This window comes from Theobroma cacao, chromosome 5, assembly GCF_053813885.1.
Source record: "Theobroma cacao isolate CCN51 chromosome 5, ASM5381388v1, whole genome shotgun sequence".
NCBI lineage: Eukaryota > Viridiplantae > Streptophyta > Magnoliopsida > Malvales > Malvaceae > Theobroma > Theobroma cacao.
Genome location: NC_142643.1, coordinates 44454823 through 44469751, shown reverse-complemented (window position 1 = coordinate 44469751; position 14929 = coordinate 44454823). Strand labels below are relative to the sequence as shown.

Below are 14929 nucleotides of genomic sequence, written 5' to 3'. Positions count from 1 at the left end.
ACTTAGCTAAATTTATCAAATTAGTCCAAAAACATGAGATCCTGAACAATCATACATAAATATGATAAGATGAGTGGATATCAAAGATTTGTTGATGAGATGGAAGGAAATGGGAAGCAAGTGTGCACAGAAGCAGTCAAGGTCCAAGGAACAATTTGGGCAGTGACTCAGTGACCCATCAGCTTTTCTACCCGGAAACAATGACCCAACAATCAGTCTATTACTATCTGACGGACAGTTGAGCAGTCTGAGCTAATTTTCAAAAGGTCATTGTGCCAATACTTGACCCCATCTTACCTTATCTTTTTTTTTTTTTTTTTTTCCTCCAAACACGACAAGATAATCCCATCACCATGATAATCCTGCTATTTTCTCCTTCAGGACATATGCAAGTGGGGAAAATTGACCAAAGTATAGACTAAGCAAATGTAATCCAGTAGGAAAAATTGAAGTTAGAAGGGGCTTTGTTTTTATTAACACTGTGTATGAAGCTAAAACTACAACTCAAGATCAACAAAAATTTGTAGAAGTGGATAATGGTACCCCTTATCGATGCCTGGATAATGCCAAAATGAGAGAGGCAGTGAGATTCCACCAGTTGAATTTCTGGACTTGTTTATGCTACAATAGTCAGGATGCAAAAATAACCTATAATTTTTTTAATCAATTTTTCCTACCCGAAAGAATTGACGGATTGAATGAAAGCTGTACGTGCAGCGTGAAAAGCTGGACACCGGAATTTACAGTGACGAAAGAAGAGGAAAAATGGAATCCCCCAAGTTTGGTCTCAATGCGCATGAGACCAAAAAAAAAAATTTCAATCATCCAGGACGACGCTGAATCTCTTCATTAAGGAGTCGAGCCACACGGTCTACATCCACGGGTGGCCTTTTGTCACTTAAAATGCTACAAAGCAAGTGTAATTCTTCAGAGTTGGCCTTCTTGAATAGGCCTCTGAGTATCGTGTCAACTCCACCAGGCAAGCAATTGTTGCGAGGATCCCCTGCATTACTTTGTTCTCCAGATGTCCTTAATAAGTTCCCACCATTATCAGGGAGCTGAGAATGTTGTAGAATCTGCACTCGAGGCCGTGAGTAAGGCCGAGAGTCCCAATACTCTGTACAAACTCGATTTCGATCTATTGCCTCAACGGCCTGTTTTATGTAACCATGTAACAAGATGAGTTTTACATCGTAATTAAAATAAAGCACTCACTATGAATAGAGTTGTTAGGCCATTGAAAGACAATATACCAAGGGCGCGGGAGAGGGAGAGAAACAGTTCAGATAAACTAGTTGTTAGTTGGCTAACTTTCCATAACAACAGGAAACCAAATAACTCTAAGGTGTGATGCTAAGAACTGACAGTATGCACAGAAATCGGATTGGACTCTTGGGATGGTCTTTGTAGTTATCCCCAGATCCTAGAAACTGGTAACCACACTTCATAAAACCAAAATAAAAATGGTGGTGGGATGGGGATAGAGAAAAACATGAAGGAACTTGCACCAAGGGCAAGAATCACATAACAAATTCTACTAAGTTACCTGCACGATTGCTGGTGAAGAAAAACCAAACATCTCAAAGCCATCTAGGCTTCCAGGAGGCTGTAATGGTGGGAGGTTGGTCCTTCCTAGTCTATGCTGCTTTGTGATCTCTTGATTCACTTTCTCCCTCACCATCTCCCAGCATCTGGCAGCTGAAACATGGATGAATACTTCACTGGGACAATGCTCCACAGAAACCTGAAATCAAATCAAAATTAAGGCCACGCATGCTTAAAAACTCATACGTTTCTGGCCATTACTTGCTTACTTTGCTCTAACCAAAACATAACGCAAAACTAAGTTGGAAGACGACTTGTGAAATAGAATTAAAAACTTTTTTATGTTAATACAACAAATAGGTTAATTCTTTATACTAGATGGAGGAAGAAATATTTCAGGTGCAAGATGATAGCAAGCGCTTCATGTAGCAATGTCTAGAAAGTTATACTACTATTTTTAACAATCAAGTCTGCGGGACTATGAGAGGAGTAACTGGTTTTCCAGTAGCTCTAATGTTAAGATTTGTCAACTCTGCCTATCAATCACATAATGTTAAGATTACATAGCACTCATCAAATTTCTTTCTGACTATTTGCAAAAAAATAAATACAATGAACATCAGAAACAATTCAGTGACAAAAATAAATCCGTCCATATCTGCTATGAATTTCTCCAATTGCCCAAAAATTATGAAGAGATACGAATGCAAAACACTATGACCACTTGTTCTGATATTATATAACTTGAAACATGAACTGGAAAGCGATAAAAATATCTAACTGATAAAACAGAGTTGATACTATAATAAATTTAAATTACCATGAACAAAGGTCCATCCCTTCCTGCATCCAGAATTTCTGAGACATAGTATGCCATATTTGTTGGATCTAAAACGTTTATATACCTAACCCGGCTCTTAAATCCTGCATTAATTAGAATAAACAAGTAAATACATCTAGCTAGCCATACTTAGCATTTTGTCATGCAACAGCCTTAATAGACCCCAAATACAACATACCTTTAGGAAAAATGGCCTGGCTGTTACACCAAAAATTCCCAGAGAGAACAACTCCAAATTCCAGTGGCTCAACATTGCAGTTGATCCTGCGCACTACCTTAGCAATGCGAGGTCCTTTCTGCCGGAAGTTTCTGTCCAGATTATTTTGAGAGCAAGACGGCCCTCCCACATTAGCTTTTGCATTGTCAACTAAATTTGAAGAGGCAAAGGCTCCCAACTTCTCAAATTTATCCTTGTTAGCTTTTTCACTTTCCAATGGCAGCAGATGCTGAAGGTTGCTTTCAACAGTCACAAGATTATTATTGTTATTATACATCTCTGTACTATTACAAGAATCCTGAACATTTCTACCAGATTCTGCAATGGCGGAGTCTAAATGACAAGAAATATTCTGGTGATTATATCCAAACAATGTGATATCATTTCCAGCATGCTCATCTTTCACTTGAGAATAATGAGATGAACAACTATTCCTTTGTACATCAGGGGAACTGGCATCCCTTTGATTCATAACTGCAGCATCAGTCAGAGGGATGGTTAAGATAGGCTCATTATTAAAATTACATGTGATCGCTTCGCCTGATGGTGCCAGCCTCAATGAAACTTCTGACTGCTTTGTAATAAAATGTTCTTTTGGTCTTTCTGAAACTGGTTTCTTTGGCTCATCACCTTCATCATCGCTAAGAAGAATAATGTTATCATCTGCTGGAGCTGAAGGTTTCTTCACTCTACTTTCTACAGCAGTTTCGCCTCCAGTGGATGGCCTATGTTCCTGGGAGAAGTGGCAAACAGGCATTCTTAAATTTGATGCAGAAAGAATGGTTTCCTCTTTCTTCAACTTAGCATTTGAAACTTTTGATGGTAATGCAGCCTCTGGTAGTTTGTTTCTTTGTAGCAATAACATCTGAGCAGAGATCTGAGCTAAAATCAAGGGCTTGTCTTTCGACATTTCTTCTCCTGGTAAATCTTTGACGGAATTAACTGATGGTTGTGATTGCACCCCTTTAGGTATTACTTCCAGGGCATGCGATAATTTAGCACCCAGCATATTGTCTCTGGAGACATATGAACTCAGGGCCAGCCCAAGGTCTAGTCTTGCCCACCTATATACTGCACTTAGTTTTCCTTCCAGCGCCTCAACAAGGATATTTAATTCATTTATGTCATAACGAAAAAGGAAAATTTTGGCACCCCTAGCACATGAGCAGAACTGCTTTGCATGATTCAGGCATGCATATCTATCGGGGGAGCAATGACAACCTGCTGCAGAAAGGTGCAAATCAAAAAAACATATACTGCATTCTCTCTCGCTGGTAGCATCAAAATTGCTCTCCATTTTCACAGCCAGAGAGGAACTGCAAAGAACTTCCCTCCCTCGATGCTCCATCTCAACACGCGTCTGCGAACAAGCAATATATAAAAAGTCAATAGAAAGCAACTCAAGGTAATATAAGCATTGCATATATGCACTAATAAGTGTACATTTTAAATACTATCATAAAAGATAAAAATTACAAGATACTCCGACTTCAGAATTTGACTTGAAATCTATTAAATTAATGACTAGAAATATTGAATTAATAAACAACATAAAATTGACCCTAAGTAATTCTGCAATTGAATACTAGATCCAAATCCAGTGATAATCGTATATATTTGTACAAAATATATTTTACATATACATATACTGCATAATATGGTTATGTATCTACATGTACATTTACAATAAGCAAGAAGTATACATGCACACAAAAAACGTTAGAGCTCATAATCACAAGCTTCTTATCCTCAAATTATCAGAGATTTGGGATCAACAATTCTCCACAGATTGGACCAACCCAAAATCACATTAAAAGTTTAACAAACATTACGTAAGCTCATAATCACAGCTTAAAAATGAAATTAACACAATTCAACTCTTAGCAATAGACATCCCAACTCACATCCAGATCATCTACACAGATTCTGAACTGACTAAGTATGAATTACTAAAATCCCACCCTATGAATCAGCACAAAGACAAATGATGGACATAAAACTTGCCTTGAGAGTTTTAGCTAAGACTCCATCCTTTCCACACATATCTTTCCACCTTATGTTATCAGAAGTGTACTTCTTCAATAAATTGAGCTCCCAGAGGGCTTTGACTGCTTCCCTTGCTGCTCCAAGCAACAGTTTATCATGTGAGATGGAAGTTTTTCTTCCCTGTTCACGGTATAGCTCAATAGCGATCTGCCCATGAGGCAACCAGTCAACAGGAGCTACATTTACTGCCTCAGCGCAATTGAAACCACAGTTGAACCCCGCATGATATGCTCTAGGGAAGGTCAGAACAAACTCTCCAGCATGCTGAACACACCGATAGACAGGTACCCCTTCATACTTTAGTATGGAAGGGGAAAGCTGAGTGACCTGCACGAAAGGATGACATTCACGGCATAATTGGTATTGTGAAGTAATATTACAATAATTAATCATACATGAGAAAAAGAGCTCTTATCAACAAAATCATAATGAACTATAGATTACATCTAGAAAGTCATCTTCTGTACCATGGAACCAGGAACAGTTATTACGAAGCATCCACTACATTTGCAACACGAACCCAACACGTGTACAGATTGGTTATGCAGTGACTCCATTCAATTCCTTTTAAGTACCATACACTAAAGATAATGACCTCTCTCTCTCTCTCTCTCTCTCTCTCTATATATATATATATATATATATATATATATATATATATATAAATTTAAAGTACTTCAGGTAACACTTTACAAATCCTTCATGCTCCAAGGAATACTGCCAATAATGGTTCCTAATACAAATTTTAGTGTTAAGGGCAAAACAGTAAAAATGAGTTCAGAGATCAGCCTTACGAAGACACCTGCAAAATTGCTGATCCAAGAAAAGTTGTTGTCCCAATAATGAGCTATTATAATTACCTGACCACTTAAATTTAGGAAGCAAAAGTATCTTTTGATACATTTGGCTTCTTAGTACCATTTGACATGCTCGGAAATAGTTGGATAAATTTGCCCTTTGCAAAAAACACCATATCCTAAAACTTTTAGCTCACCAGTTTATGAAGCAAGTCAGGTTGTTCGTCAAAAAGGTCAGGCAAATGCTTTCTCATAGCCTCCTCCAGTTTAGAAGCATCCTTTCCGGGGACACCATACCAAATTTTTGGAGCACCCCAATGCATGTAATTTAGTGAGTATAGGTGGTGATCTTCAACATGCTGGTTGCATCCATATAAAACAAATTAAAGAAAAAAAGAATTAGCAATCATTAGCATCCATAGGTCATCCTTTGACTATAAACAGCTGCATAAGAAAAAAAAAAAAAAAGCTCTGCATGTACAATTAGTAAGTAATGGCCTTAAATGTGAGTTCAAAGATGTGTAAGGTCAAAGAAATCATTTATTGGCTAACACCTAAAAGCGTAAAACTAAATCAACAAAATTCTGCATGGTGGCCTAAGGGGCTTAAAATTTTGTTAAGGGTTTCTTCCACCATTTTGGCAAAAAATGCACACATATTTTTACATCTGCACCTTATTTCAGCCAGGATCTGAACATTTTTCAGGCATACCAACTGTTCTTACTATGCCATATTACATGCACAAGATACATGGGAGAACATACTGGAGGTACAAAGTCACCCAAAGAGAATAAATAGACATGCATTTCGTTGTTCACTAGCTGGGCTAATGCAAAATTATCAAAGAAAATAAAATATTGGACCTTGAAAGCTCAACTCATACAAGGGGAAAAGAGGTTTACAGTCCTAGAAGTCTTACCCAGCAAAAGGAGGAAAAGCACATTCCAACATACAACCAGGGAACCAGAACCCCAGAAATATCACTGCTTTCATAAGAGAGAACAGATCCAGGAAGCCTGGGAAAGTTATTTAAGTTCCAGCCTGATTTTATGTACTTTTCATTTGAAACAAATTCAACTTGACTGGGCTTCTTGGGAAACCCACTGCCAAAAACCCCTGTTTCCAGATCAGCCCCATATAAGACCTGAAAAAGAAAAGGAGCATAAGAATTAGCAACTCCTCTTTGCAACTAGTTTTAAAGAGCAGAAATAATTGGTCAGACAACAAAAACAATTGGAGCTTATTTGGCCTGGTTGGAGCTGTAAAAAGAAAAAGTTTTGTTGATGTAAAGCTTTTAGGAAAACTCTATCAGAATGAAATTGTTTAAAATAAGTAAAACCATTTTTTATTTTGTCCACTCAAAAACTTCATTCACTTTGTCCAGCAGTTTCCCATTGTTACCTTCTGGAATCTCAGATTTGAAATTCAGCTTAGCCAACAGAAACTCATTTTCAGCTTTTACAAAAGCTAAAAAAAAGGGTTTTCAAACCCCCACTTGGCCAAACCATAACTTTCTGGTGTAAGAAAGCAGCTCCAATAGATAGGCCAATCATGCACTAAGTAAACTAATCAACAGAAGGGAACAGTGATTTTTTTCCAAATCATAATCAACAGAAGGGAACAGTGATTTTTTTCCAAATCACAAACCCTACCTCTATTTCCTCGGTTGCTTTCTCCACTACCCGCCAGTATTCACCCTCAATATTCTCAACTGAAGGCTCAGGGTGCTCTTGAAGAATGGTCATTCTACCTTCCATATCCACACCGTTTTCCCTCCTCCTTAAGTACTGTGCCTTGAAATCATCTGCATACTTCTGAAATTTATCCAGAGTAAACTCTGGACCAGGTTCAAACCCAAACCTCTCAACTTCACAAAACCCAGCGTCAGCAGACCCTGAGATACTTCCACTATCAGACCCACAGTCTACAGCCATTCTCATGCATCTTCTCCTTTTCCTCCTCATATTGTTATTAACTTTTGACATTTTTCTCATTGAATCACGATTCTGAAGCTTGTCAACCCTCTGCACACGAGTAGCGAATCTAGAATTTTCCCACACATTCTTTTCTTTAAGAGGACAAGGAGGCTTCCAAGAAGATGGAGGAACAATGCGACAAATTCCATATTGTTCTGCTCTTGGTCGTATACTAGCTATATACTTCAAAGTATCTTCAAACTCCTGAGGAAACATTATAAACCAGTTAAGATATTTTAATTCACTAATGTAGAACTCCACATTTTACAAATAACAGTAACAAGTAAAGCAAGGCAAATTATGATATCCAAAAAACTCAAATATTGTAAACATTAAATACCTCTTCTGTTGGGTAGAATACAGGTGCATCCTCAAGGTCTGGCCTACATGCCTCTTCTGGACGCCATCTTGCAGTTACCTATTCCAACACTTTACATATCAATGACTTGACATTTGAAGACAATGCTTAACAAAGGAAAATAGCATATCAGCCATATCAATTATACAGTCAGGATTGCATAAAGTTCAGCTCCTTCATGGACCTCCAATTACCAGTTAGTTAGCTGTCACTTTAAGCTACATAATCATATGATTTAGACATCGTGTCATCCTGCCACAAATTAACTACAAGGCACTTCCAATTCATTACTTACAACTAGGATGTTGCTGCCACAAATTGATAAATATAACAATAGTATGGTGGAAAAATAAAGGACCATAGAGGAGAGATGCTGCCTGAGGCAGATTGTCAAAAGGTGTGAAAGTAAGGAAAGTACAAAAGAGCAAAAGAATTTGGAAACTAACCTTTTGGCAATCATTACACTCCGGACATCCACGGATAACACCTTTAGGAAGATTAAGTCTCAATCTTAGATTCTGCAAAAATGAATGCCATATATGAAACTACCAAGATGAAGCATTGTCACAAAGGGACAGCATGTTGTTTTGCTAAAATTTCTGAAATCAACATCCAAAACTTTTATAGAACAGAACAACCTTTTCACAGAATAACTAAGAAAAACAACTTAACAAGAACAGAAGAAACTAACTTGATCAAGCTTCCCACAATCAGGCTCCTCTTCTGAACTATTATCATATCGACCATAGTTTATCCAAGGTCTACGCCTCAGAGACCTTGTAATCTTTGCGTTTCCCCTATTGCCCAACTCAGTTTCCTTTTTAACTGGACTGGTTTCGGAAGTACTTGCAGGGGCTGAGCAGCACATTACATTATCACTCTCTTGTTTTTCAGTATCTTGTGCCCTCTTTAAGGTAAAAGATGCATATGACTCAAAACCTGGTGGAACTGATGGAATGTCATCGTTCTCTTCTTTAACACAAACCCTCATAAGTTCTGTCCCCATCAGTACTGCCACACAAAACAATAGGTCACACTGTAACCACTGCATTTTGTATTCAAATGAGAAAAACAGTTGAACTCAAAAACATGCCTACCTTAAAAATTAAAGAATCAATTCAGCAGCCCAACTTAGAGTACGTAATTTGACATCCTAACAATAATTCTGAGCTGCCATAAAGTGAACCTTTATCTGCACAGAATACAAAGTAATTAAAAAAATAAATAGACAAACATAATCCGAAAGCTTCACATCCATTCATAATCAAGCAATTATGTACATATAAGATCAGCATAAATTACATCAACATCGCAATAATTGTTACGTCAAATTTCAAGCTCTCCCCAGACAAACACAATACAGTACTTAGATATGAAGATATAGGATGCTAAGAAACCAGGAAGGCTTTGTTGCAGCATGCTTAGTTCTGACAATTGCATATGATACTCTCTAAACCATTTTATGACCTATCCTCAGCGGATAGAGCAAGCTAGAGATCAAATAATATAAAATTTAGAAGATTCATGCTCTAGCCTTATTCCTGTTATAAAGTTTCATTTTCACCATGGTAGTAAGTATCAAAATTAAAGTATGTTGCTGAGTCTAACACGTCCAAGAATGTTAAACTATATTCGCTTTGTCCCATGCATAAGTCAATCCCTCAAATCCTAGAATCATGCCACAGATGCTAGGTGAAATGAAAATAAAAATATGATTCTGCAATTAAACTACCTGAAGTTATCCAAGAGCCTAAGATATATTATGATACCACTCCCACCCACATTACTAATATAGCCTAATTAGGTGCATCAACGTGTTTCATTCATTCTCATTCTTAATAGCCTGGAACTGATGCCACAGTCGAAATCTAAGTGATTTTATTACCTTCAAAATCACGATCCCTTAAAATCAGTAACCATGCAATGAAATTTCTGAAAAGATTATTTGTAGAAAGTTCTATATAACATGAAAATAACACCACTGCAGGCCCATCTAGGATCAGAAAGATTCATCAACAAAAACCATCAATTGTAACTATTAGGAACTAAAATGCAACAGATAAAGTTGAACATCAAACTCATCAACATATATTTCAGCTTTTTTTGTCTTGATACAAAATCAAATCATAAGACCTAAACATAAATTTACAGCTAAATCCAAGATTAAACTCATGGATTACTTTCTCTATGAAATAAATTCACAATCCTAAACCCTAAAAGATCCCTATCAAATAATTTGATCAAAAAATAATTCAGAACAAAACCAACCATCAAAAATAAAATAAAACAAAAGCTCATACAATTCTAGTTTCCTATTTTATTATCATCAGACCAAAAAAAAATTGCAAGCAAAAAATAACCAAAAAATTACATAAATTAAAAAGTCAAAAAGAAAATTGAGCTTACATGTTGTTGATCCAAAAGATTTCTGTAATTTCACTTCACTAAAAGCAGCTGAAAAAACTCCTTTTGACTACACAAGATTTTCAGAGCAAAAAACAAAAAAAAAAAAAACCCCAAAAAATCCGGAAAATTTTTTCTAAATTTGACACCACCAAAATGGAAACAAAAAATTATTAAGAAGAAAAAAAATAAAAAGCTGAATCTGATTTTAAACAGATCTAAACCTAACCCTAACCCTAAAACCCCAAATGGCACCACGAAAAAAAAAAGCACCAAATCCAAATGCAACAGAAAAATAAAGATTATTCTTATGATAACAACACTAATAATAAGAATAAGTAGTAGTAGTTGTAGTAATTCATTTTCTAAACTTTAGGTTTCTCAAGTTTACCCCACAAATCCAAATATGACCATCAAGACCCCCCACCTTCCCACCAAAAATATCAGAGCAAAGAACAATTCCGGGAAAACAAACAAACGGAAGAGGATAAGGGTAAATATGGAAGATTAACCAATTCATCACTTCTGGATATAACAGAATTTCAAGGTTGAAAAAAATATAAAAAGTGAAAAATTTTTAGTGTACCTTTTTCTTATTAAGGGGCATGTGGCCCAATAAATTGGTTCGGTTTTCTGTTGGCTGTGTTTCTAATGAAGCAAGTGAAAGTATATGTTATAAAAAAATAATAATTATAATACATTGTATTTTTTTAAAAGGGGGAGGGTAGTTTGGGGAAAATTTTTAGCTAGGATAAGGCAAAATTTTATTTTAATTAATGGTGGATAAGGTGATTAATTAAGGGTTAATGAAGGTAAATGGGGATGTTAATTACTAAAAGAAAGAGAGTAGTTTTATTTGTTTTACCTGTGGGCTGGGTTTCTACGGGCGCCCGGTGGATTGGAATGAATGAGAAGAAGTTTCTTCTTTTTCTGGGAGAACTGGCGACGACTACGGACAGAATTTATAAGCTTATTTATTTATTTATTTTATAAATTAAATTTTAATATTTTTATTAAAAATTTTCTTAATTTTGAAAATGTTGAATCCAACTTGGAAAATAGGTGAAGAGATTTTTTTTTATATTTATATGAATAAAATATTTTTAATTTAAAAATATATATAAGATTTTTTTATTAGCGGTTCAATATTATAGTCACATGCAGAGCTCATGTATTTGACATGAATCAACAACAAAACCATTGAATAACGACAACCGTTGCTATGATATTATATTAAATTTTTTAAATAAATATTTAATTTAAAATCAATTAATAATGAATGAAGAAACGTATGTAATACATATAAGTTTAAAATATCTCAACTTAACAATATTGAGATTTCTTTGACATTATAAATGTAATTAACTAAATTTTAAAAAATTGATTTAAATGAAATTTATTTGAGTAATTATTTTTAAATTTTAATATTTTTACATATTATTATATTATTGAATCTCTTAATTTATTTTTAAATCAAATAATCGCTACACAAATTCAAGAAATATATGGTCGATTGATTTTATATAACATTGATTTTTGAGACAATTTATAAGATTAATAATAGTTACAAAACGTTTGCTTTTAAATTAAAATTGAAATGTGTTTTATATGTACTAAGAAAAAAAAAGAATATAATAAGTTTGTTTTCATGTCTTTTTATTTTGCGAAACTTAATGATATAGAGACATTTTTAAAACTTTATAATTGATTATTTTCTTTTACCTAATTTTTTGCTCAAATTATTTAAAAGATTTGGTTAATTAAAATTCAAAAAGGTACTTAGTAAGGGAAGAAACAAGAGATTAACACGTCTAAAGCAAAAGCAAAGCCTTATCGGATTCTTAATTGTGTTAATTTAGTTTTGGTCAAAAGAGTAATCCCGTAAGAAGAAAGTAACGTGTACGAAAGGACGAAGATTGGTGCATGCAGACCGTAAGAAAAAGAGCTGAACGAAAGCGTCCAGCCCCATTTTATTAGCTTTGGTAGGAAACTTCTCTTTATCTCCTTTCTAGCCAAGCCAGTTGGCAAGAACTTGTACAACATTGTTTGTTGCCTATTGTACCTCGTGAAGTTATTTATGTGTCCCTCAGTTTAATATTATAATGTTGTTTAATTTTAAAAGTAATTAATTTTTATTTTAAATTAAGTCATTAATTCAATCTATAATTTTATATGATTACCTTTTAAAATCAATTTATTTTATATTCGAATTGTGTGTCTCTATTTATGTTCAATTGATTTTAAATTAAATATTTAATATTTTATTTCATTAATTTGATAAAAGATAGATACCCGATGTTATTCACTTTTACTAATTTGCCGCTTTAACGAGATACCTTGTTGAGTAACCAATGAATTAAAGATGTTATGAGAATTAGAATAATCAATACACTTATTATCATTATTAATTTATATAACACACCCTTCATGTATTTTCTGTTCAAATAATTATATTTGAATTTTCTTTTTTTAATTTATACTTAAATTAAAAAAAAAAGAAAGAAAAAGGTTTGCAAGTAGATTGTGGAAACTGGAATGTAATATTTAATATTTATAAGCAAGTATCAATGTGGCTTTTCATAAAAAAAGGTATCAATATGGTAGTTGGAACGAAGCAAATAATTATTACTACTAATAACTAAAACCCTCTCCTCCTTGGAATTGGATTAAATTCATTTGAGGAAACTCCTTCATTAATGGCTAAATACCTAAATAAGTCCTTAAACTATATCAAAAAAATCAATTTAGCCTTTATCTTTTTATTGCATTCAGATAAGCCCTTAAACCTTTATTTCGAGTTAAATAAGTCTCTCCTTAACCATTAATTAACTTTCATTAATTAATGGTGCACATGGCACTTTTATACCATGTCACCTGTCACGTGGCAAATAATGTGGTATTAAATATTATTGATTAGGATTGAGTAAATGAATAAAAAAGTAAACACACAAATCCTAATTAATAATATTTAATATCATTTCACTTGTTACATGGTAGATGACATGATATAAAAGTATCACATGTATCGTTGATTAATGAAAGTTAATCAATAATTAAGGAAAAGGGGTTTATGTGACTTAAAATAGAAATTTAGGGCCTTATTTAAACGTTATAAAAGGATATGGGCTAAATTGATTTTTTTGACATAATTCAAAGACTTGTTTGAATATTTAACCTTTATTAATTTATAGCTTTAGATATATCCTTTCAATGCATAGATGCACCTACCTATCATACAATAATTATATAATAATACTCACTACACTAAAGTCATTGTTAAGTTTGCCAACTACCTTTCCTCGAAGAATTTATTAATGAGAGATAAATATATTATTATTAATTATATGAAATTAATTTATTTTTAGGGACATAGATAGATTAATGATTAAGTGGTCATAAATAGTTTTGAGATTCATCTCACTTTTTTTTATTAATTTGCTTAATTGAACGGCTTAGAGTAAAATAAAAAATTATTCGAGTTTGTCTTACCTTTGTTATTTATTTTCATAAAAGTCGAAGGATAAAATTTGAATTTTCTTTTTTTTTTAATTTATTTATATGTATTGAAAATTCTTATTATCAATGAAAATATATTTTTTTAAAAAGAAAATGCTATAACTTTATCTATTTAATTGACAAATAATATCTTTGTTGAAATTTAATAAATAAATAATGTGTAACATGCTTGCGCGGTGCAAGTTGGTGTCATTCCCATTGTTCAAACGATCCATTGAAAAATGGAATTTGATTTAATATATAATTTTTAATAATAATAAAAGAAGGCATTCCCTCGTGATAATTTATGCTTGACAATTGGATTAGTGAATTGGTTTGTAGATTTTTTTTAAGCATAATGCTTTAGAAAACCTCTTAAGAAAATTTAAATACGTTTTTAGTTTTTTATTACGTTAAATCAAAATTGTATAATTTTAATTTAAGTGAAATAAGTCTTTATGATTATCGGTAGACAAATTGTCATTTATCAAAATACTACTTGTCATTTTTATATTCATGTGACGTTCACATGAATTATGAAAAAAATATAATGTTATCATATCATCATGTCATATCAACATATCATGTTATTATCTATTATGACATATTAATATTTTATGTCACTGACTTGTAAAATTAAATTCGAGATTAATTACAGATCACCTTGCTTCTGCTTAATTTATCAAAAGAGTAAGGACTACAAGGTAGAAAAAATCATATACGGAACATTTTAATTCATAGATCGTTTCTTTAACAATGAGAAAGATAGAAAAAAAAAAGAAATAAATGGAATTAAATGCTAGCCGTTAGATCTTAATTGTTAAACTACCACCATTTTGCTCAGTCTAGGAAGAGAAGCTTTGTGCCAGTTATCAATGAACAACTTTGTCCCTACTATTTATATTTGGAAATTTTCTACAAATAATCTACAAATTTCTATAATAGATAAAAAGAAAAAATTATTTACTTTGTAAGTATTATTTGTTTTAAATACATTTATTTTCTATGTTTCTCCTGCAATAAATTTGAAAAAATAAATAGTCAAATATAGGTTATATTCTTTTTATATTAATTAATTATTACGTGAGAAAATGACTCGACGGTAGGTGAGTGGGCCTGGACGAAGCTGAGCTTAGCTCTCCAAGATTTGGATCCAATGAAGCCCGAAATAAATCCACTTGGGCCTAGTCGACGGACTTAACCCTATATATACTTTTAAACGACAGCGTTGAGAGTAAGAACCCTCCAGAA

The 14929-nt window shown here is 33.4% G+C and overlaps 1 protein-coding gene across 2 annotated transcripts; it reads right to left on the bottom strand.

Annotated features, from left to right (window-relative positions):
* Positions 1 to 446: 446 nt before the first annotated feature.
* On the bottom strand, positions 447 to 10850 carry PKDM7D (Transcription factor jumonji (jmj) family protein / zinc finger (C5HC2 type) family protein). Of its 2 annotated transcripts, none has more exons than XM_007030351.3 (13): positions 10770 to 10850; positions 8878 to 8972; positions 8472 to 8791; positions 8227 to 8298; positions 7763 to 7840; positions 7099 to 7626; positions 6366 to 6590; positions 5644 to 5805; positions 4608 to 4976; positions 2565 to 3963; positions 2366 to 2469; positions 1547 to 1744; positions 447 to 1154 (listed from the first exon to the last, which is right to left on the bottom strand). In XM_007030351.3, the coding sequence occupies exons 3-13, from the start codon at positions 8784 to 8786 to the stop codon at positions 822 to 824; spliced, it is 3783 nt and encodes a 1260-aa protein (XP_007030413.3). In that variant the 5' UTR covers positions 8787 to 8791; positions 8878 to 8972; positions 10770 to 10850; the 3' UTR covers positions 447 to 821. The 2 variants fall into 2 exon arrangements, with proteins under 2 accessions (XP_007030413.3, XP_007030414.3); XM_007030352.3 differs by lacking the exon at positions 10770 to 10850 and adding an exon at positions 10187 to 10719.
* Positions 10851 to 14929: the final 4079 nt, after the last annotated feature.